General features: G+C 51.1%; 1 protein-coding gene across 2 annotated transcripts in view; it reads right to left on the minus strand.

Annotated features, from left to right (window-relative positions):
- LCOR (ligand dependent nuclear receptor corepressor) overlaps positions 1 to 11,247 on the minus strand; it is a gene marked incomplete at both ends in the record, with an annotated part of 50,000 nt that extends 38,753 nt beyond the window's left edge. For both annotated transcript variants that reach the window (XM_084290562.1, XM_084290561.1), the window contains one exon: positions 11,151 to 11,247. In XM_084290562.1, coding sequence (XP_084146688.1) covers positions 11,151 to 11,247 — 97 coding nt within the window. The remainder of the gene's footprint in view (positions 1 to 11,150) is intronic.
- Positions 11,248 to 24,711: the final 13,464 nt, after the last annotated feature.

The following is a 24,711-nucleotide window of genomic DNA, read 5'->3' on the forward strand; positions in this document are numbered from 1 at the left end:
ACGGGCTGCTCCTGAAGATCACCAGGCATCGCTCACAGGGACTGCCCCAGGCACCGTGGGGTCCCAGGCACCCAGCCCAGCCTAGCCCAGGCTCCTCGCTAACGCCTGGGCTTCACTAACCTGCCTTTGGGACCCAGATGGCAAGCAGAGCCAGAACCACGGGTGGCAAACCACGCTGTTCGGAGTGAGAGCTGTTATTTTTAAAAGAAAGCCCTGACAAGACTCTCCAAACTATGCTATAAATTCCAACACACGACTGTGAGCCTGCCTGTACAAACCAGCTCCGAAATTAGCTCTGTGCGCTGCTTGTGGACAGAGCCACGAAAAGCCTTCGAGGCAGCACCATGGCAAGCTCAGAGCCAAGACCTGTCTGCTTCAAAGATGAGATCAGGAGACATCCCTCCTTTCTTCCCCCAGACAGAGCATGGAAAACCATTCCTCATCCCTCCCAGCCAGACAAAGCCCTCCATGGTTCAGTTACGAGGTGAAGGACAGACAGAAAAGGATCTCAAGCAGGTTTTAGGGTTAGGATGCTGAAATGCCCAAGAGCACAATAATCGGGAGAGGCTCATTTCTTGGGAGGGAGCATCTTCACATTGTATTTCAAAGTAGGTTTAGCCGTTTCAGTCCTGAAGAACCCAAATGAAAAGTTTCCAAATATAACTGCTTACTTTCTGAAGTTTGTGAGGTGTCATCACAAGTGCATTTAGCTGCTAAAGTTCAGCAACATGCCAGTAAGTATAGACCAACAAAGCTGTGATTGACTTCTCCCCACATGCCTTCCCCTCCACCATCTCCCATCACGTATAAGCTGCATAAGGCATCTCCCATCCCGGTAGTCCCTGGGCTACCAGGGGTTGAGAAAACGTGAAGCCCTCTGCGTTCTTCTTATTTGGAGCAGAGAATTCAGTTCAAAGTACAAACAGCAGGAAGATCTGAATTCAAGATGAGTCACAGGCCAGCAGCTGATTTAGGAACAAGAACCAATCTGTTTGCTACAGCCAAGGAGCGCAGCCTCCGTAGCAAAGTGGACTACAGGTCTGCAACATCTTTAACTTATGAAGTCAATTTTTAATCTAATTTGAAACTGAGTAACTTGCGGAGCAGAGTAACCTCTGAACTCTATATTCAATTTTGTACTGCAATTGCACTCAGTCTGTGACCTCTGCTTCGGTTCTGGTAAAACAGAGCGAGCTACAAGAGTGGCTGGGACGAGTGCTACCTGGGCTCTGACGCCCAGAAGAGCGATGCACCAAGCGACTATCACTGCCTACTGTCCTTCCCATACCTGGATCATCTTTTAGTCATTAAAATAAATAAAATGGATTGCCTTTCTGGTCTTGAGGGCATCAATCTGTTGTTTCAGGGTATGTGCCAGCGCTCGGCACTGACATCAGTTCATGCTGATAACCACGTACTCAAGGTTCCCTTCACAACCAGAGGGGAGCGGTAAGGAAATCTTCAGATCCAACACAAACTCGGTAGCAGGTGTTTGGCCTTCACGGCAAGGTTCTTGAAGAAGAAAAAAAAAGACCTGAATGCAGGGAGTGAGGCACTTAAAACAGACTTACTTGATTTCATTTGAACCTTTTTCCAGAAATTAGCTTTCAAGCTGAAGCCTCCCAGGGCTAGTCTCTTCTGCAGTATCTTTTTTTTTTTTTTTTTTTTTTTAAATAAAAATATACTCTTAAGTAGGTAGGTATGAAAAGAGAAGGGAAAAGAAAAATCCAATCCTTATCTAATAGCTGTCTAAATATCATCTTGTACTCCCCTTAACACCTACAGCCACTTTGGAAAAGAAAACAGCCTTTGTTTACAAATCATTTAGAGCAGTAATTTTCTAACTGTGGGCTCCTGAAAAGCGTAAAGACCCCACGCAATTTAAACTCCTGGCAATAGGCTTGTTTTTCCACCGTTGTTTCTTGCCAACTCCAGGTTGGAAAAAAAACAAAAAATAAAAAAAAAAATAAAAAAATCACTGATCTAAGAGAGCCCTGGTAAAACAAAGTTCCTCTCTCAACAGTTCAGGCTTGTTCAAGAGATAAACACAGCATTCCTGTCAAATTCAAGTGTGCATACCCAAAATGGACCTCAGCCTGGCCTGTCTCAACCGCACACTGAAGTCATCCGCTCCCAACTCACTGCGCATCGCTCACGGAAAACTGCAGAGGCAAAACCGAGTGCACAGTTCATGTGAAAAGTTCTCAGAAATACTGTAAGATACAAGAACTGGGTTCTCAGAGCATCTCACCGTGCAGTTCCAGAAGATTACAGTTTTATTACATTGTGTGAGTGCATAACGAAGGCGGGAAAGTGTAAGGAAAAAAGTGTGCAGACAATAAGTAAGCATTTAGTCAGAAAAAAATAACTTCCTATTGCACTTGCTGTAATTTTGTCCCCCAAGTCACAATAACCTACATATTCACGGGAAACATTTTCAGGAAAAAAATTACCTCCCCACCCCCAAAAGACTTTGACACTTCGTTTTCACAAAGGCTCAGAACAGGTCCTACACAACGCATCCTGAAGCACAGATACTCGTCTAAACCCGCACACAGCCAACATTTCACGCTTAGTTCTTCCCTCTGCACTTGGGAGTTCTTCAGTCAGTCTTGTAATATTCTGAAAGACAGTAAGCTACAGATGAACGTAGATGAATGACAGCCACCGAGGTCAGTGAAACGTTTCCCTTGCAGCTCGACACGAGCACAACTTCTCCAAAGGGCTCCTAGAGCCAGCAAGGGGCACTTCACTTGCTGCACGGTGAGGTCAATTAGATTGAGAAACTATCATCCAGAGAAAACCGTGGATGCTTTTTCTAAAAGAAGTTGTCCTTGCTGCCTCAATCTCATACTCAAGTTCTCCTAATGAATTTAAAATACTAAACAAGAAACAAGGGATAAGGTAGCTACATCCCTCCTTTTCTACAGGCTGTACGTGGATTCACTGCTTTAAGAAGATTGATTTTAAGATTTCCTTAGGTCAAAAAGGGAAATTATTTCCATGCACTTCTGTTCTCTTGATTTTGCAGAATAAAATGGAAGTTATTAGGTGTCCACCTCCGCAAAAACTTCTTCACACAAAGGAGACGATGGCACATTTTCAGAAATGCACCAAGAGACCAGGATGAAGCATCGCCTAGAAAGCCGCTTTCATCGCTTTTGCCATCATTATGGATCCTAACCCAGAAGACAACCCAACTTGAGGCAATGTCTGCTGTCTCACCTACCTCCAGCTCGTTCAGGAAAGTGACAAGATAACTACCAAATAAATGAGCGCACTAAGAGAAGGGCAAAATCTGAGGCAAAGTCACTCTGCTGTGAGCATTTAAACAAAGCTAGGAAGGTCTAATCACAACCTGTTCTGTGTATCCCAATATATTTGAGAAGCCCAAATCTGCAGGACACAAGGCACAGGCTAGGAAAGGGCTCTTCTGGCCACGAGCCCCCCTGGCTGAAGCGTACCAGCACACTGCTCTGACTAACCTGAGGTTGTCCCATGACAAAGTTTTAAGCAGTTCCCTGTACAACAGCCAACAAGAGGCTGCTGCACGTGATCGGCCCCAGCACCACGGCGTGCTGAGGAGAACAGGGTGAGGAGCATCAGTGCGCTGTGCTGGCCTGGGGGGAGCATTGCAAGGAATTGCAGGCTGAGGGGTGAAACTTTCACATCCCTTTGTTAATATAGCCAAAGAGAAATCAAGAAGTGAAGAACTGTGTAGCCGGACTACCTGTTCCTCTTCCTACCCTGTCAGTTACTCCACTTCCGAAACACGAGCACCGCCATCCTGCCCCAACAGCAGCTGAGGTGGGAGGAAGGCCACTTGTGACACACTGACCTTTGCAATCCTCCAGCTAGATATCAAGATGCCCACACTAAGATGTTACAAAAAAAAAATGTTCAAAGAGAACCAGGAAATTTTTCATTAGTAAACTCAACTCAAGAGTTAAGATTGCCTGGTGGCCTCTGATGTCTTTCCACGCTGCTGGATTCAGCTTCTGAAAGCTTCCTTTGTTAATGAATACTAGGCTCTTGTCCAGTCCTCTTTTCTCCCCCTCTTCTCCCTCCCATAAAATATCATGGTCCTCAGGGCATAAGGAGCATCCTTTGTCTCCCTGCAAGTCTTCCCTGTGCAGCCACTTTGCTGCTGCTTCGAGAAAATGCAACAGGAGTACCATCTTTTCTCTTCTCTGTGAGAGTGGAAAAATTAAATGGAGACATGGTCTAATAGCAATTTTACTACAGAGGAAGTGATGTCCTGCAGAAATGTTGAAACACCATAACCTCCACTTCATCCCTGATGTGTAACTTAAATCCCCCACTCAGCTTCCAGAGCTGAATTTCTGTCAACTCGCCATGAAAGGGAACATGCCACTACTGCACAGCACGGAAGATGGACTAAATCTGAGCTAAAAGGTAAGTGCTTTGAAGGCAAACAAACAACAACAACAAAAACCACGAGAACAGCACATCCTTCTTCAAGAGAAAAGGAAAGAAGCTGAAGCTCTCTTTTTTCCCCCAAAAGAAGCTGAGGCCACATGGATGTATCCTGTAACCCACAGGACTTTGAAGAAACATGCATGAAGCAGGTTTTCTGCTCCTGTAGGCACACACAATGCACGTAGAAGTTAGCAGCTACTCACTGAAAGGCAGCAGAAATGCATACATACGTGACAACACCAGTCAAACAGCCTCAGCTCTTCATTCTCCACCTCTCCATCCCCTGTACATGTTGTGGGGGGAAAAAAAACAACCGATTGCTTTCCAGCCAGGTCTAGGCAAGGCACCGATTCACCAGGCAGCCACACAAGTTGTGGGCACAGACGGGACTATTTAAGCCAGCACAGACAGCACTGCTGTCAGCCATAACCACTGCCTGTACTGCAGTTACAAGACAGAAGATGAAAATCAAAAACCTCACTGGTGCTGGAAGAGGCCATCCTGTTCTCTGCTCCGCTTCCCTTCAGCCTGTGGATGCGATTCCATCCGATGCTTCAGATGAGCTCCTCTGCTCACCTCATGCCTGGATGAGGATTCAAGATACCACGTGCCACCAGACGACTGGCTGCTTTTGCAGAGTTTTCTGTCCATTTTAGGAAAACAAGCACTGCCAGCCCTTCCAGCAAGGGGCAGAACCTAGATTGGCCCTGACCTTCCCATCCAACCTCATCCTCAGAAAATCCTGAAGCCCTTGTATTCATCAGAGAATTAGGAGGAGCCATCAAGTAACCTTGTAGAACCAAGGCTTCGTATTCTACCTGGGAACATGAATGCACAGTAGGGTGAGGTGGAGAATTGGAAAGTCCCATATAAAACACTGCAGCCGTGTCCTAGCCACACCAAACCAGAATGAGATGGCTACCCCTCCTTAACCCTGTTAAATGTTTGCCTTTCTAGACCTTTGCCTAAACTGACCTTTAGTAAGTTTTCTCTTTGGTATTTTACACTAGCCACTAAAGAACACAAGTTCTCAGACAAAAACCACATGACAGGACTTGCCTGAAAGTAGACAGCCTAAGATGGCAGAGCATTAAGACATTTAAGTACTGTGCAATAAGGATTTAGACAACTGAGCACAAGAGCAGGGATTTTGTACCATCCATCCTTAATTAAAGTGCACTTGTTGTATTTCTGTGCCTAACAGTATTTACATTAACAGCAATATATGGCACAAACTGCCAAAACCGGCTTGGAGAAATTAAGAAGTCCTACAGGTACTCTTTAAATGGTGCCATCACCTCAAAATTGGAGATCTGTAGAATCCATCTACGTATTCATATACAAATTCTACAGAGCCTTTACATGGATTTGGACTATTTGCTGCACGCACAGCCTGGATTATTGTAATTCATTTTGAGTGCTATGAAAAGTGGACGAACTCTAACGTCGTCAGCTCTTAGTTAAAAATTAAGTCAAAAAAACGTTCAGCCTGCAGGAAACGTAGCGTCCCAAGAAGGAAACCTCCCACCCTGCAGCGACAGCTATTACTTTGTACAAGTTAAAACAGATTTGCTTTGAAATGCCAAACAACCCTGGTGATTTGGCCTAATCCAAAATTTCATCTCGCACCCATCCGAAGAACGCACAGCGATGATCGAGGTTGTTGAGCACGCTTTTGTTCGGTTGGTCCCATCCCTAGCAGGGTTCTCTCCATTTGCAAGCAGAGAAACGAGTGATTTCAAGGGATTTGTGGAGAATACCGGAGCTATCTGAAACACATCTAGATGCGTCCCCCGCAGTTCAACTTCTACTACTGTTCTTCAGATGCCTACCACCCTTCCGTGCACATTTAAAGTAAAGCTAAATATCAAGCTGTAAATTTCATTCCTTACAACTAAAGATTTTTAAGTGACAGCTGCCTCAATTTTTTTTCCTGGCATAACTGTCATAAAAGGGTAATTCTCCCTCCCTGCATTCGTGCTGCCAACAGACAAAAATGTGTCTAGACCAGATCTTCTTGAACAAGCCTTTAGCTACCAGCAAGTTGCTGTACGACAGATTTATATTAATACAAAGCGCCTCAATCGCTCAGGTTGGAAGGGACCTTGAAGAGAGATGATCTTTAACTCACAAGCTGCATCTACGTTGTATGCAGGAGGAGATAAGGCCAATAGTACCACCTGCACGTTTACTGGGGGCATGGGGACAGAAACCAGCTTAGAATAGCTCTATATTTAAACTTTTACTTCAGCCCAGTTTCTGCTAACTTGTTTTTTTATTACTGTTTTCCATCACCATCAGGGCTAGAATGACCTTTCTTATTTTGGATCAAAGAAATACGATCTGCCCTTTGAACTAGAACTATGTTAAAGACTCGGAGATTCAAGCCTGCTTCTAAAACAATGAGATAACGTGGCTAACTGTTCCATATTTTGGAAGCAGCAGCTTACTCATATCAGCTGTAATACAGGCTGGAACTAACCCAAGTGATCATCAAGATAAGAAAACGCAATAAAGATTTCAGAATTATTCCCTGTTATACACCTTCTCTTGATTAATATTAACTTCTAATACTTCCTGTTGTCTCGTATTTCTTCCACGGAATCCACACTTTAGCCCTAAGTACCTGAAGTCGTGGAAGACCACCACCATTCAACAAATCAGCATAAGGATCAAGAACCTGGGTCACGGGATTTCACCAGCAGCGATTGCTTGGAACAAGTAAACATCTAAATGGGAATTGTTTAGCTGATTTTACTTCTGGGCTGCCAAAATAAGCTGAAGTAATCTCTGAATGAAACACTGACAGAGCCCAGGGTTGGAAAGCTGTTGTGGATTTTACAGGTTTCCCTTTTTGATCATTTTGTCCCAAAATCACGATCGCTGCTGAAGGAAACTAATACATTGCCTTTCTCCCTCCCCCCAGGGGAAGTTCTGGTTCAGTCAGGGAGTCTCTTAGAGTGCTGCTAATATTTAACAACGGGCCAGGCATCACCAGCTAGTAGAAACGCATGCGATCACCTGAAACTATCAGTCTAGTAAGCACACGGCACCACAATGCTAGTACTGCCTGCGTAAAAGCAGTTTCAGGGATCTGTGGGCTCTCTTCCCTTTAAACTCCATTTCTTATCTGATCTCGCTAACCATTTCCAACTCAGCGAGTCACTGAAGCCTGGGAGAGATGAATAGACAAATGTTGAAATAAATACATACAAATTGTATTACGAAAAACCCACAGCCACCCACATTCATCGCTAGGCACCTGCTTTTGGCCACTAAGAAAGATGCTAGCCCTCGAGATTGGCACAGGGAGCACCTGTATCAGCATCAAACAGTTATCATCTAGCAAATCGTGCCTCTAGAATCAAAGTACTATGGGTGCATCGAGACACTGCTTGCTCCTCCTGCACTGCCTACGCTGTGGTTCAACAACCCACTACGCTGTGCTGTGAGAAGAGCTGAGAGCCCCTTCACCACACTTCCCTCCACCTCTGGGCACAGCACGTTGCTCCCTCCGTTGCATCACTGCATCAGCAGAACTGTTTGTGGACTTGTTCCTCACCAGCCGTCCCATCCCTCGCCTTAAGAAAAGGGAAAACTGGGCTTGAAATGCATGGCGAGGACAGGTTTAAGCCAGATCAGCTTTCTGAGCTACCTCCCACAACACAAAAACCATGCTGGCACAACCAAAGATGCAACTGCGTGACAGCTGAGGATGATCTGCATCTCCTGCTGCGTTCTCACTCACCCTTCCATCAGCCATGCATTCTCGCCCTCTCCTGTGTGCTAGCACTGGTGTTTGCTGGATCCCACAGCGAGCCAGTGCAGAGAGCTAGACTAGCAGAGAATGCTTCTACTTCCCCCAAAAGGATGACAATTTCTGCTGGCACAGCTCCCCTGCATTGGCTCACTGTGGGCAAGGGCTGTCCTGCAGTCCTGCTGTGGTTTTGCTCCCCTTGGGAACACGAGCGTAGTTTGACAAACTGTCATGAAGCCACAGCCCAGCCTATTGCAGAAACAAGAGGGAAAAGTGAATTACTTAAGCCATTTTTATTGCCAAATGCACTAGTTCAAACCACAGGCTTTATGTTTTCTGACTACTGCACTGTGTGCAATTAGCAGGACTTTCCAGGGAATGCTGCTAACACAGAGAATCCCACACACCTCAGGTTTACTGTCAGAACTAAATACAAATAGGTATTTCTGACATAACAGGAATTGTCCCATACTCTACTTCCCCATATTTACCTTTCAGTATTTTTTTAGAGGAACAAATTCTTAAGACCTCTAAAAACAGACAACACAAAAAACAATGTTCCCTCATTTAACAGCTCGACTTCCAAGCCTCCAGGAACACCATCAAGCCACTTAAGACAAAGTGGTATTTGGAGCAAGGAGTTAAGATAACAGTATAATTCCTGCTGATATCCCGGACTAGTGCAATAAGCCTTCAATAATTCTGGGAAAAAAAATTCAGAAACAAAAATGGGTAACAATTAACACACTTATACGACCTAACAATTTATGCAAGATTCATACTAGGAATAGGGCAGGTCCCAAGACCTCATAAAGCTGATCAATTTGAGGTTGAAACTATTTACGACACAGTGCCATCAAGATAAAAAGTCTCATAGCACTGTTAAACTTTGGACTTCATTTTATTAAAAATGTTTTTGTACTTTACCTCCAAAAAATCCCGGTCAACTCTGTGCTTAACAGCTCTCAGGGTACCTTTTGTTAAACACACAGGCACAGAGGGACTTCCACAGAGTGAAATCCTTCAGAGACAGAAATTATATCAAATAATTTTGAGGAAGGGATAGAGGAGAGAGCAACCCCCCGGGAGCTGGTTATTTAAATGGCTTTAGGGAGTGGATCGGGGTGTGTATGAACGATGGAGGGAGGGTATTTGTTTTAAGTTCTAGCGCTTCGGGTTGCTAAGAACTTTAATAACGTAGCATTTTCCTCAAGTCTGAAGGTTACACAAACCTCTCTAGCTACCCACGATTTTCCCAAATAGCAGCCTAATGAGCAAATAATTCTTGCGTTTCACTCCAGCCTGAGATCTCCAACAGCAGCTCTGAAACTGTCATTTTTTTCCCCCTTCACTCCTCGTGGCTAGGCTCTGAGCAGCAGGACAGCAGCGCTGGAGGATCCCAGGACCCGAGCACAAAGCAGCAGGGACGGAAGGGAAGATGAGATGACACGCTGCAAGCAGGGAGGGCAGAAAGGACTAGAACAGGTGATCCCCAGCAGGCAAGGTAAGAGGAGACATGAAAAGGAGACAGAATTAAAATAAATCCAGCTCACGTAGAGACGGAAGCCGACACGACGCTGCTAACAGAGCAACGCTAGCAGCTAGAATCAGAATTAAACCGCATAAACTGGGTCTAGAAACATCGACAACCAGTTGGAAAGAAAAGCCAGCGCCTTCACATGAAGGGGCCGTTTCTCGGCAATGCATTGCCCTTGAATTGCTTTCTGCTCAAAACCAGCTAATTGCTGGCATTCACCTGGAGCTAACCAGCATCCCTCGCACACATCTGCATCACACCCCCTAACGCGCTTAGCTGTGGCCAGGAGCCGACCCAGCAGCGCTCACAACTCCTGCTGCCACCCAAAACGGCGTCCTCAATCCCCGACAACGACCCGGGATGCTGAGCTAACCGCCAATAAGAGGTTTAACTCCGCGCACAAGGCACTGAAGTGAATCTGCGAGCGTTATTCCCGATTACCTACGCCGAGCAGCCCCCGGCAGCTTAGGGCCGTATTTACATATTTAAAAATAAAACCAGGCTCGGGGCTGGGGTCGAGGGAGGCCAGGGGAGGAGAGGCACGGCGTGGGAGATGGCTGGGGCCGTGGGGCCGTGGCTGTTGTCAGACCCACCTTGCACCTACGGGATGCCCGGCCTACCGCCGGTGCCCTGCCACCCGCGGGCAAGGCCTCGGCTTCTCGCTGGGGAGGAAGAAAAAAGGAAAAAAAATAGAAAATAAAAGGGCGAGAGAGCTCTTGTTTGGAACGGAGAAAGTTGGCGCAGCGCAGGGGGGCCGTCGGCAGGCTCCTCGGTTTTGTTTTTTTTTTTCCCCCTCTAGAAAAATAAATAAAGGCGAACGCCCGGGTGGCGGGGAGCCCTGCTAACAACAGAGGCGCACAGGAGAGAGAGGGGAGAGGGGGGGGGGGGAAATGGTAAATAAAGGGAGAAAAATAATAAAATAAATTAAAAAAAAATAAAGGAAAAGGGAAGCACGCATCCTTCCAGCCTCCGACCCACAACTTTCCCGGTGCCCCCCCCACCCCCTCACCCCCCCCCCCACCCTCTCGGTGCCGCCTCACGGTGGGCCCTGGGGGGGGTGGGGGGAGGTTGGGGGGGGGCCGGGCGGTGACAGGCGGGCGAGGCCCGGCCCTGAGCAAGTTTTGAAGGGGCCGCGGGCCGGGCCGGGCCGGGCCGGGCGCTGACAGGGGCCGCACAAAAGGGCAGGACCCCCGGCCCCGCTCCCTCCCCGCCGACAAAGGGCGGGGCACGGCCCGGGCCGGGCCTCACGGCGGCGGCGGCGGGAGGGGATGAGGTGAGGAGGGGAGGAGGGGGGGGGGGGGGGCGGTCCCGCAGGCCGCGGAGCCTCCCCGGTGGAGCCTCTCTCTCCCCTCCCGCCGCCTCCACCGGCTCCGTAGGGCCCGGGCCCGGCCTCCCCGTCGCGCCGCCGTCCCTCACCTACACAGTGAATGAGCTTGTGTCGCCACGAATCGAGCTGGTGGCGGACGCCGCGCCTCTCGATGGAGCACTGCTGCCGCCCGCACGGGCTCGCCATCTTCTGGGCGGCGGGGCCGGGGGCGGGGGTTGGGGGTGGGGGCGGCGGCGGCGGCGGCGGCGGGCACGGCCGTGTGAGGAGAGGAGAGGGGGGGGGGGGCAGGGACGGGAAGGAAGGGCCGCGCGCCCGCGCCGAGCCACGCCCACCGCGGCCCCGCCCCGCCCCGCCCCGCCCCGCTCCGCCCCGCCGGGCCGCGCCACGCAGGCGCCGCCCGCCCCGCCCCGCCCCGCGTCCCGCCCCGCCGCCGCCCCGCCGCCGCCGCCGCGCGCCTGCGCAGTGCTGCCCGCTCGCATGGCGGGAGGGGGGGGGATACACCACTCCTGAAGGGACGTTGCAACCTGAGGGGGTCTCTGTGCCCTCAGGGGACATCTCACACACCTCAGGGGTCACTGTTCCCTCAGGGGATGTCTCACATTTAGGGGACATCCCACCCCTGAGGGGTCTGTGTGCCCCCAGGGGACATCTGACACCTCAGGGGACAGCTCATCCTGAGGGGGCACCCCACCCCTGAGGGGTCTCTGTTCCCTCAGGGGACATCTCACACTTAGGGGACATCCCACCCCTGAGATGTCTGTGTGCCCCCAGGGGACATCTCACAGCTCAAGGGACAGCTCATCCTGAGGGGGCACCCCACCCCTGAGGGGACATCTCAAACACCTCAGGGGTCACTGTTCTCTCAGGGGACATCTCACACTTAGGGGACATCCCACTTCTGAGGGGTCTGTGTTTCCTCAGGGAGCATCTCACACCATGGGACATCCCACCCTGAGGGGACAGCTCACCCTTGGAGGTCTGTGTTCTCTGAGGGGACATCTCACAAACCTCAGGGGACATCTCAGCCCTAAGGGGACACTGGTCCTTGAGGGGACAGCTCACCCACAAGAGGTCTGCTCCCTGAGGAGAAACCTCACCCCCTGTGGAAACATCTCACCCTGAGGGGTCTCTGTGCCCTGTGGGGGCATTTCACCCCTGAGGGTTCACTGGTCCCTGAGGGGACATCTTGCCCCTAAGAGGACATCCCACCCCTGAGGGGTCTCTGTGCCCTGAGGGGTCTCTGTTCTTTGGGGCGATATAACACCCCTGAGGGGTGAGACATCTCACCCTTGAGAGGACATCCCACCCCTGAGAAGTTACTGCTCCCTGAGGGGACATCCCACCCCTGAGGGGACATCTCTCCTCTGAGGGGTCACTGTTCCCTGAGGGGACATAACACCCCTGAGGGGACATCTCACCCTGAGGGGACATCCCACCCCCAGCAGCCACACACTTTTCTGCCAAGAGCCGAAATCTCCTCATCTGCTCTGAGGTGCAGTTACAGACACCAGGCCCGCTGGTGGCCATGGCTAGCAGCAGATGTCACTTGCCCGCGACAGGCAGAGGCCTGTCCACCAGAACCACCGCCTGTATTTTAGCGGTGTCCATCCACCCTTCCACCTCACACCCCGAGCCAGAAACCTCCCCCAGCCTGGCCACAGGCCCTGTAAGAGGTTGATGTAGAGTAACACGATTTCTGCTGGCACGTGTCTGCAGTGTAGAGCCCAGGGGAAGGGAGAGAGCTGCTTGGTGCCATGTGGTGCTGCACGGCCAGGCTCCTGATGGCAGGAAAACAGCAGCACCAGCTCCCTGCACGCTTAGGGCATGAGCTCGGAAAGGCGAAATATCCCAGCCCAGACCCTGCCCTCCTTTCATGCGGGAGGAAACACCTCCCCTGTGTTACACGGGTAAAGCAGGCGGGAGGGATTTGTAACCACAACTTCCCAGCAGACGCTCTCCTTCCTCTGCTGTCAAGTAGAAATACAGTTGGGTAAGCAGCAGGGCCAGAGATGAAACCCGGGAGTCACGACCTGCATTCCCCCACCCCAACCGCCGGCATCATTACCCTCCCTCCCGTGACCTTGCCAAGCTGCACGCAATTAGGGACTCGGAAAGGCAGAGGGGTCAGAGCTGGCTGTGTGGAAATGTGGTAGCGGGGTGATGTCCCCGATGAGATGTTTCCTGTGGAGACGGAGAAGTGTTTGTGCCACGATTCAGGGGCTCTGAGCTTCAGGCAGGGGCTGTTGTGGTGTGGGCCGTGACTGCAGGAGGGTGTTGTAAAATGCCAGCACAGGGCTGCAGTTATCTGACACAATCCCAGTGTGCTTGGCCAGTGGTTCCTGGCAGAAATCCAACAGGAGTTTCAGGGTGAGACCTCCCAACGAGCAGAAAGGAGCCGTAGCCCTGGAGAAGCTGTGAAAGAGGCCAACAGCTGCTGGCCTCGCATCTTATCAGCCCAGATACACCAGGCTCAGTGCCTGCCCGCTGCGTTCTTCACAAGAGCCTTCCTGCAAAGTCTCCCTCACCAGCTCTCTCTTGCTCTGATGCCTGCAAAACAAACGTGGTGGCGGAGAGCTCGCTGGCAGCATGGTTGTTGGCCATCAAGCTGTTCCTATCTCATTTCTTTGCCCTCAGATCGCATCCCTGCTGTGACAGGCAGCTGGGTCATACGATGCTGGTCTTAGATTTATCCATCTCCACTTGGGAGATGGGTTTCTTGCGAGCGAGTCTGGGTTCTTACTCCCACCATCTCCTTTCCCAAGGCTGCCTCACATTTCCCTCTCCAGCAGACAGTTCCCCAGCCCACCCGCACAGCGCAGGAGCTCTTTACTGACCGGCTTTTCTCCCCTGCCCTCCACACACAGCCTCCATGTCCCTTGCCTAGCGTGGACAAGCCAAATTTCCATAGTTCCTCCTTCTGTGATGGTTGGGCTCTTGCATCTGATGGGCTTTGAGCATACTTTTCTTGAGCAAGCACCAACAAAATCACACACACATTTCACAAAGCGTGCCTGCCCTCTGGAGAGGGCACCTCGCCTGGAAGTCACAGCCTCCGACCTTGACTCATGAGCCTCGGTGGCTTTAAGTGTTTCAGCTGTGCCTTGCAGCTCGCTTGCTGCCCTGCCTGTGGCTGGAGGTGAGCACTCCCACGGCGGAGCTAGCAGGAAGGAAGCGTGTGCTGGCTGATCACATCTCTCTGTGGTTATAGTATCTCTAATCTTGACCCCCAGCTTTTATTAATAGAGAGCCGCAGTTTTGTTCTCTGTCTCTCTCTTATTTTTATTTTTTTTTGGGGGGTCTAGGAAGAAAGGATTGCAATGGTTAGACAGCAAACTCTTAGAGATAGCCCCAGGTTTCTGTTCTGCGCTGGTGCAGCACTTACCAAAAAGCATTTGAGCTGCTACTGGGGCAGGTTAGAGCTGTGGTCAAACATTCGGTAAGCGAGTCAGAGGTTGAATTTGTTTTCAAAACCCTGCTGTTCCCCAGCGCTAATCACAGGCTGCTAGTGTGAAAAATACCGACGGTTTGGTTTTCTAACCCACTGCCAAAGAGGAAGAGGATGAGGAAAGCATGAACTACAGAGCTAGAGGAAGGGAATGGTCCTGTAACCTAAAAAACGGCTTCATTCCACAGGACTCCTGTGGGGAAAAGCAAACAGAGGGTAAAAGTCCACTTCAAAAAGAGGCAGCGACATCTGGAATCGCTAGCCAAAAGTTTTGCGCTCAGAAGGATGGAGAAGGGCGTGAAGAACAGCGGGACTGGCCTTGGGACAGCCAGCCAAAGCGATGGCAAGGTGGCAAAACAGCCACAAACATACCAGGCAGATCCCACCTGATCCCAAAGTTAGCTGGATGGTGTCGGATACGCCAGAGCCCGTACCGTGCTGCCAGACACCTCCAGACAGCGTTGTTCCAGCCAAAGTGGATGCACGGTGGTTTCAGTGCACCGTCCCAGCAGCCCTTCCTCTGCTTGCTCCCGCAGATGGCTCAGCACAAAATCCCAAGCTGGGCCGGGGCTCCAGCCTCCCCCCGCTCACCAGACGCGGGACGCGCTGCAGTAGGAGCGTTGTTTTCCCCCTGTTTCATGGTGGCTCCCCTTTGATGTTAATTGTTTGCAGGCAAAGCTTAGCGGAGAGCGTAGCTGTTCTCTGGTTCATCTGCTGGTTACTACTGAGCTGCCCAGACCAGTGGAGAAAATGCTTTGATGTTAATGAGCTGCAGACAATTTCACTTAACACCGAGCAGGGCCTGGCATCTCCGAGGTAAAACTTCCAAGGCAGATGCTACAGCAAGTCTCTCCAACATCCGTTTTGCCATAGGAACAGAAAAGACGCAGAAAGGCATTAGAGCAGAAACCTGTCTTCTCACCAGGCCCTGCACCACACCTGGTATTCTTACAGCCCCAGAGGTGCTGGGAGGAAGGAGAAATAAAAAACGGCCCCATGAAACTCCGAGGTGATTACGGGATTCAGTGGGAACAGGATTTAACACACACACCTTCCTGACCTGCCTGCCCCTCTGGTCCTGCAGCATGAATACACAGAAATGGACGAAGGGTTTGGGCTACAAGTTGCTGATCTGCAGGAGTCTGGCTGCTGCGTGGCTTGCAGCAACCCCATACTGAAAGTAGCACCTTCTGCATCAGCGCAGCACACCTCTGAATGAAACGGGCCAGCTTTGCATGTGAGATTTGCACGGGCAGTCTCGATCTATCCTCTTACATCAACGGATTTCCCAGCGAAACACTTCTCTCGAGACCTGCACAGGCAGCACACGGCCAAGTGCATGCACACCTGAGGATAGCAGTGGGGTCCTGCAGCAGGAGCCAAGCCTTTAGAGCAGGTGATGGTGCGGGGCAAAAAAGAGCACTTGGATGCGATGCAGCTTCCCCGGTTTCAGGGAATCGTGTGTCCTCACTAGGGCAGCACCTCATGAGCTCGAGGAGAAGCTGGATCAGAGCTCCTGCTGCTGAGAGCTGCTTTGGGAAGCAGCGAGAGGCGAGGAAGAAATCTGCCTGGTGGAAACGTGGGAGCCTCAGCTTCAGGAAGGTAGCACCCAATCCCAAGTACGAGGACCAGTGAGAAAAAAAGGCACAAATTCAGCTTTGTAGCCCTCTGCCAGTCAGCAGCAAAGCGTATTTACCACACCATGAAAACAAGGTTTTGAGTGAAGAAGCAAGCAGCCCGGTCCTCTGGGGAGCCCCCAGCCAAGCAGAACCAAATGCAGGCAACGCCTTGTCAAGTGGAGCAACAAATGAGACCCCACCGAAGGTTAAGGAGAAACATACCTCGTTCCGAGGGACTTGGCTTAACTCCAATGTACCGCCTTTGTTAAATGATTTAGAGTAACGAGAGAGAGACACAGTCTGCTCAGTTTTCTCGCCAGGACAGGATAGTTCCCTGCAGCAAACTGGGGATCACAGGGGTAAAACAACGCAGGCCAAGACTCAATGCTTGTCCCTGCCCTGTTCCAGGGAGGCTCTCACACAGATGAGTGCGTTCGATCCTACACTAAAATAAAGTGTAAAAAGGTTTTTGGTATTGGTGTGTGTGTGTGGTTTTTTGTGTGCATCTGGTTTTGATGCTGTTATTTTTACCTGGAATTAATGTGAAATCATAGAGGAGACTGTGATTGATCATGGGCCAAAGAGGGAACGCTGCAGTTTGGAAAGCCTAACCAAGTCTATGGGAAGGAAAATTAACCTTTGACAAGGCACTCAGCATTTGCTGTGCAGCAAGGGTCACTCCTAAAAGTCAGTCCATCCCTGCAAAGCTTATGGGCCATGCCCAGACACCATGGATCCAGCCAAACGTCCAGCATGGTGCACGAGATGAGGCTGGCAGTCCAGAGGTGGTGAAGCTGAGAACAGCACAGAAAGGAAGGGAAGGAAAATATTGGGCTTTGCCCTGCTGAGCCGCAGGCTGCAGAACACCGTGGAGTGCACACGGGATGGATAAAGAGGGCCACAATGAGAAGCCTAATTCTGAGAGCTTTATTGTCACACGTAATAGCAGCTTCACTAGAGAAAGGCAGACTATTAGAGCGATCTTCATTGAGTTTAGGATGGAATTTAGTACACAGGACAATATGTTGTCAGTAATTGTCATATTAGCATAAATAGAAAATAGATTTGGAAGGTGGACAGGAGTGAGGTAGGGTTTACAGCGGGCAGTTTATTGCCATTAAAGGGACAGGAAATCTGGAGGGGGGACTAGAAAATATCGCCTTCGTAACAAAAGGAAGGGCACATGCAGCAAGGTGAACACTAGGTCAGCTGGTAGCTGTTTGTAGGGGATAAGGGAACGTTCACCTGGAACCTGAACAGAGCTGGAAGTGCCCTGCTGTCTGCAGCAAACACTACTCGAGATAGCTTTTTTCTTTAAGCAGAGAGAAAATGTAGGTAATGCTATACCTCCAAAAGTCTCAGAATATTTTGTTTGGTTTTGTTTAAAAATAAATAAGAATGAGGGTATTGTAGGAAGATAATGGGTAAAAACCCTTCATTTACACACAGATGCTCTCAAAATCCAAACAAATCCACACAAAAGTCTCAAGATGAGCGTTTGTGGTGAATACAATACTGAATATGTTTCCATGCTGGATGACTCTGCAGGGTTTTGCAAGTACCCTTAAGGAAACAAAGCACGGGATCACAAGATACCTTCCCCTCAGGCTGCGGATGGGGCCGGATCCGGTACCCACAATGAACAGACCCCGGTCAGCTCTGTGCTCCTTGCTCCAACGCCTCTATGCGCACACACTAAGCACTCATACTCACACACAGCTGCTCATACGTGTGATGGACGAGCCTGTAAATGCCAGAGAGACAGGAGACAACAAAACATTTCCTCAACCAAGCACACGGGTAGCTCAGAGGAAGGCTTGGAGCATCCTAGGAGAGACACAAGGGGAACAGAGGGTTGCACCTCACCAGCTTTCTGCACCAGCAAACTGACAGAGACGCACCGAAAGGAAGGATGTAAAGTGTCTGGGAACTTCAAGTTGCTCATGGAAGAGGTCACAGATATATTGCGACAACAAAGGCGGCACTCCAGAGCATCTTCAGACATTGGTGCCCTGTCTCGTGTCCCATCACTGCCACGTTCAAAACTACCCTCGATGTGAAACGTGTTCCTTGTGACTGTGGTCACTGCGGAGGTGTGGGGAAGGTGCAGGAGGCTCCGTGACAAACACTAATTGCGACGGTGCTTGCTCAAGAACGCTGAAGCAATTCAGATATGAAATCGCTGAATTATCTGATGCGGTGTGCAGCCTGCTGCTTCAGCAGGCCTTGGTCGTCAAGAAGTGAAAAGTGGCAAATTAAGTAAATAGAGACCGAGGAAGTGAGGGCATGATTTCCATACCTATCAACCTGGCAAGAATGTGTACGGGTATATAGAGTGAATGTCTTCATACACAGTAAGCTGATCTTAACCAGTAAGGATCATAAAATGCTTCTTGCTGTTGCCAAAGGTGAGGAGAGGGCATACAGCTGGCAAGTCTCTTTGCCCTTCCCCAAGGTGATGGGAGTTTTATTTTCAGTAACAAAAGGAGATTCAGCAAACCGAAATAGGGGCTGGTTGGAGGAAGACAGTTTCATACAGGAAAGCCCAGGGCTAGACATCGAACATGTGAATTCTATTTTTAAAAACCAACAACATCAAAAAAAAAAAAAAAAAGTCAATGCAAGATCTTGACATGTTTCAGGAGATTGCAAAAACAGCAGCTCAAGGCACGAAACCACAGAAAATGATTCAGGCTACCAGGACACCATTTGCCCAGGTTCCAGAAAAAAAAAATATAAAGAAAAAAAGATAAAAGTAATCTGGGATTTTGTTTAAGCTAGCAGAGAGCCTCCAAGCATTGATACGTGTCTAAGTAATACCAAGCACACGCTATTGACCACCTGATTAGGACGGTGAAATGAAATACAGTTGGAGGAGTTGGAGAGGTTGTCGGGGGAGAAAACATAATAATAACGGGAGATATTACCCCCATGTCAAAGAATGATGCAAAGACTGTATTTTTAGCCATCAACAGTTCTTAGAACGACCACTCAGAGGAGCCAAGTGGAGGATGAAGTCCTGAGTTAGTCATGAGGAGTGCACAGGGGGGAGAGGCTGAAATGGAAGAGCAAACGGTAACTGGCGTAGGGAACGCAATGTGCTCAAATTCATTACTGCAGGGAGGAAAAAGCAAGAAAAAAAGTACATTGCAGTGCGATGTAACTTCAAAAAGGGAGAGGAGTACACCCTTCTTCAAAAGGGAACGAGGGCAAACTTTAGGAAAGTAATTAAGAATTTGAAAGCAGCTGAGGAAGGGACAAAGTGCTTACGAGTGACACAGAGTCCCTGTGTTTAAAGCTTTAAATATGCCGTCAGTCAAAATATGCTAACCAACAAAAATCTCCAAATATGGCACAGTCAAACAGCTCAGCAAGGACGACATCGAGAAGTAAAAAGACATCCTTCAAGAAGTCTGTCATGGCCACCGACAAAGCACAGAAAATCCCAAATTCTGACAAGTTAAAAAAAAAAAAAAAAACGAACCTCCACACATTTAGGCCAGCCAAAATCGCTTTTGAACAGCAGCTTGCTAAAAACACAAAGATTACTAATAAAAACATGTTTTAGACAGTAGGAGGAAGCCTACAGGGAGCTGAGGGCCCTACAGCAGGCTCGGAGGGAAGAAGAGCCAAGAAAAGCGACTTTACCAGAGCCTCCAATTCCCAAACGCCGCCGTGCACACTCAGAAATTTTTTGCAATATTACAGTGCCCCGCGGGCAGCTGTGGTTTAACAGGAACGGGTGGATGAACGATTCCTCCCGAGGTTTGGGACCAGCCTCGTAGCCGCCTCAGCCCGTTACGTGCCTCCCAGCAGGCTGAAGGAAACGCCGCTCAGACAAGGTGGTGACTGACGGCTTCAGGCCAGATCTCGGGCCCGATAAACCCGCGGCCGCCTCGTGAACAGATGACGGAGGTGAATAGTCAAATGGGGAGCACTGAGGACTTAGCCACTAGTCAAAGCACCACGCGGGAGAGGGAGCGAAGACAAAACTGAGCCCGGGCTGCAGTTCTGGGAGGCGCTGCTGCTTCCCCAGCCTCGCTCTCGCCTGGAGATGTTTGGAGATGTGGACAGAGATGGGGATTAAGCGAACAGCTGCCCACGGCAGCGAGCGGTGCTGGCTGCTCTCACCTCCTCCCCCGGTTGCTATCGGCACTCAGAGGCCCTGTCCTGCCCTGACCCGTTCCCTTTATCCAGGCCATGGATAGCATCGCCGTCTCCGGAGCCTGCCTCCGGCCGCATCCGGAGGACACTGACTTATTCATTTTCCCCCGGTGGCAGCCACAATCCGTGAGCAGCCACATCCTGCAGGTCCCTTTGCTCCCGCCAGACACGAGGTAGCAATCGTGGGCTTGTCCATGGGTGGAAATGGAACAAAGTGGGGAAAAGGGAACAAAATGGAACAAAGCCCGACTGGCTGCCAGGCTTCAAAGCCTGGAAAAGCCCGAGGAAGCTCCTCACCCTTTGTGCTGGGATTTCCTCAGAGGTTATGATCTTAAATGCAGCCCTAGGTCTTGGAAGTGCGTGCTCCACAACCCCCGTGCTGGGCTCTGTGTCCTGGTGCACTGCACGTGGACTTTGCCGTGTCCATCCACCTCCAAGGCACAGCACCACACGTGTCCTGGGTGCACTTCGTGAGACCTCCGATGAGCTGGAGACGTCGTGCTTGTTGGCCGTGTCAGGCCATTTAACTCGTGCTGCCAACCGTCCCTGCTCTTGAGCTGCATGGCTGGAGCTGCTAAATTCGGTTTCGTAGTTGCTTTGGGTTTTATTATTACCATTATTTTAAGCCTCTGCAGTGCTGTCCTAGTAAACACGTCATTTGGAAAACCTTTGGCCCCTGGGGGCTTGCAGGACGGCCTCTTTATTTAGGGACAATCCCCAACTGTCTCTAGGTAACAGAAGCATTTGCCGCTCCTTCTCCACATCCTTCCTGCCTCTAAAAATAAGCCGTGTGAAGATGCAGCTCCCGATGCTCGCCAGCTCACCTGGGAGCAGGGCTTGATACGACACGCCACCTCACAGCCTCGTGGCTCCCCCGTGCCCTTCGCCTCCCAGTCGACCTCGCACAGCGCCGTGCGGGTCTCCCTGGCGTTGCATCAGGAAGCCTTCAGCCCGTTTGTCCTGGCAGCGTGATCTCCTAGGGCTCAATTGCTAGCAGAGCAGGGCGCCGCGAGGGCATGAAAGGGGTGACACGGATAAGATGTGGCCTGAGAAAGGGCGGTGAAAAGGGCCCCGCGCGGGTATTCTCGGGGCTGGCTGCACACCAGACGCGGCCTTGAGCGTCCGCTGCGCTGTCTCTAAGGCTACGAGGAGAATAAAGAGCAGAAATTGTGCAATTACAGCAGCCTTTAATTTCCCCCTGAATGCCAGGCAATAAGCAGCAGCGGAAAAGCAGGGCTCAGGTATCCTCCGACAAGAGAGGAGGCAAATTTCCGTATCGATTCGCTGCGAAGTAAAACACGACGATTTCAGATGTGGCTTCAGGTGGAGAGGGTGCTCTGCCAGCCCCGCAGCCGTGGGCTTTGTTCTGCTGCCAAAATGGTGATAGCGGGAAGGCAGGGAGCGACCAGATACCTAGAGAAACGGGAATAGGGCAGCAGAAATGATGTCCGAGCTGGAAGTAGAAGTTTGGGTGGGGTGTGAGGTAGCTGGGGTGTAACTGGGGCGCGAAACCACGAGTCAGCTAGCTGCGATTCCTCCTGAATCCGTAGCATCGCGTGAGCCCAGCCACAGGATGAAATAAAACAGCAGAAAGGGCAGGCCTGGGAACCTGGGAACAAGAAATAAGGACGTTTGCTATAAACTGGTGAAATGGAAGCACTGTAGGAATAAAAAGGCCTGGCTGCGCTGAAGGATGAACGCGAAGCGGCAGCTTGATGCTTCTGTGAAAGAGGAATGGCACGATGCGAGGATGCATCAGACAAGTTATTTTTAGCAGAGACAGAAAACATTATTGCCATTGCGCAAGGCATTGTGAGACTTCTTCCAGCACATCCCCACAGCTCTGCAGCCGGAAAGGATAAATTTCCACTGCGCAGAAAGAGCCTGTTTGGGTACGGAGACAAACAAGCGCCGGCTGAGGCAGACCTACTGGAGGCTTGGTTGTCCCAGCCAGAGTCTGAGAGCAGACAAAAACATTTCCGAAGCAGCACTGAAAGGAGATAACAGATAAGAAAATGTTATGAAAAGCTGGAAGTCGTGCCACGACGGCACAAAACCGTGAATAATTTTAGATGGGGAACTGGAGGGTTTTCTAGCCCTGCCGGGAGGGAAATTCTGGACCAGCCTTCCCAAAAGGGTATCAGGGCAGAGACAGCCTGATTTGAAACGCTCCCTCCATAAACATGTGAGCAGAAGAGCCCTGGAGATGGGCACTGGGGACACTGGGACACAGCTCCTGGCTGGCCAAGGAGCCACCAGCACTAAGGTGGCTTGGAGGAGGTGCTGCTCCCAGCCCAGGCTTCCAGCTTGCTGCTGCTCGCTGGGAAGAAATCATTTCCCTCCTAATTTGCTTCCAAAGGTACTGAGGCTTTCCTCCTCCTGAGCACTAGGGACCAGCTCCGGGCCTCGTGTGTGGGTGCTCCCCGCCTTACCCTTCCTGAGGTCTGCTCACACCCCAGGCTTAGCGCTGGTGCCACATTAGGGTCAGGAGGGAATTTTCCTGGACTGATAAAAATAAATCAATCAACAACGGTGGTTACATTTTTGTGTGTGGGTTTTGGTTGTTTGTTTGAATATTTCCCCCAGTTCAGGTCTATTTTCTAGACCCCATGCCATTTTCTTGCACAAGCTCCCTGCCATCACCAGGCTGCAGACCTGATGGTCCCTTCCTCCCTCCTGCTTGCTTCCTCGGCCCTGGTGCAGCTTTTGCATTAAGAAGCCAGAAGCATTTGCAGCTCCTGGTTTGGGGGGTGACCAGAGCAGGTATTTTATTTAGAGGCACCTACCAAACATTCCTCGCAGCTTCAGGATCACGAGGATGAGCCGTGCCTGCAAAAGCTGCTGTAGGAGGGAACAGGGGAATTTACCAAGCTCTCGGCTGCACAAGCACAGCTTTAAAGCACTCCCAAAGCCCAGCTGGCCTCCAGGACCAGGTGGGGATTTGGGGTGAGGGGTGTAGGAGAGTAGAGGTGTTGGAGACTTAGAGTGGAGGGTACCCAGTGTGGGAAGGGGCCGAGCACCCCTCCTGGCTCTCGGGGGCTCTTCTGAGCCCGTGCTTCCAGCATCCCAGCAGCAGCCATCCCTCTGGGTGCCCTCCTGGGGCCAGGGCAATGCTCTGTGAGGCTCCTGCTGCAGGGATCTGAGGCTGTGGGGTCACAGCCACCGGGCAGCACCAGCCCCTGCTTTGGGCTGAGCTCTGGGGCGAGCAGTCAGCCCAAATCTCGAGGGTTGCGAGCGTTGCACAGCCAGCTTTTGGGGTCTGCGTGCTGAGCATCCCAAATCAGGGGCTGGAAAGCTCGTCCACCCCATGGCGATGCAGGTGCTTGGCCCCAAGGCCCTAGAATAACCTTTCTTGTAGGTAAGGGGCTCTGCTGATGCTGGGGGGATGCTCAGCAGGGCCAAGGGCTGTGCAGCCTCCAGCCCCGAGCAGAGGCTGTGCAAGGAGAGAGCTGCACCGGGCTTTTTCCTGCAGGCCCTCTGCGTTTTGCGCATGGAACCCAAACCAGCTGATACAAAGGGGAAAAATAATAAAAATTAAAAATCCCCGTGTCCATGCAACAGCTCAGCAGGAATACTCGTGGTCCATGAGACCCAAGGCTCCAGCAAAACCCCGGTTCTCTGCCTCCTCTTTGCAGCAGAGCCTTTGCCGCCAGCTGGGCGGCAGGAAAACACCTTTCTGCAGCCCTCACAGCCTCCCCGGCAGCCCTTAAATCAATAACCCCAGCACACAGGGCCAGGTTGCTGCCAACGGAAACCATTAAACTGCAGCGCGGGGGGATAAAGCCGGCCTCCAGCGCCTGAAAGATTTATGGGGCACGCCGGCCGGGTGTTAATTCTTTTGGCAACACAAACGCTTTCACACCCCCTGCCCCCCCTGCACCCGCGGCAGAGCGCAGGGGACCGCGGGCAGCCCAGCAGTGTGGGCACGCAGGGTGAAACCACACTTGTGGGGCTGCCCCACAGCTTCACCGGGGTAATGGGGCCCAATTCCATCCTGGTCCCAGCACAGGAGGGGCTCCACGAGCTTCCAGCTGTGCCCACAAAGACCCTGACCCAGTGGGGTGCAAAGGATGGGCCGATGGCTCTGGAAAGCTGCCCTACAAAGAGCCCCCTGCCCAGCCCGGGGCATGCAGCCACCTCCTCGGACCCTCCCTCGTGCAAAGTCCAGGGCTGGGCAGGACGGGACAGGGGGGAGCTGGCCCCAGGGCCTCACCCCACAGGCAGCCTGAACACACCCCACATTCCTGGAGCACCAAAGAGAAGCCCCCCGGGGCCGACAGAACCAAGGGCAGGGCTCTCCAAAATCACTGCTCGCCCCAGCCTTTGGTGGCCGAGCACGATCTGAGCAGGAGCACCAGCAGCCCTGTCCCACATCACATCCCAGGCTTGCCAGCAGCAGGGGACAGGGGAGGACAGCGCTGT

The sequence above is a fragment of the Netta rufina genome, assembly GCF_964035555.1.
Source record: "Netta rufina genome assembly, chromosome: 7".
NCBI classification, from domain to species: Eukaryota; Metazoa; Chordata; class Aves; order Anseriformes; family Anatidae; genus Netta; species Netta rufina.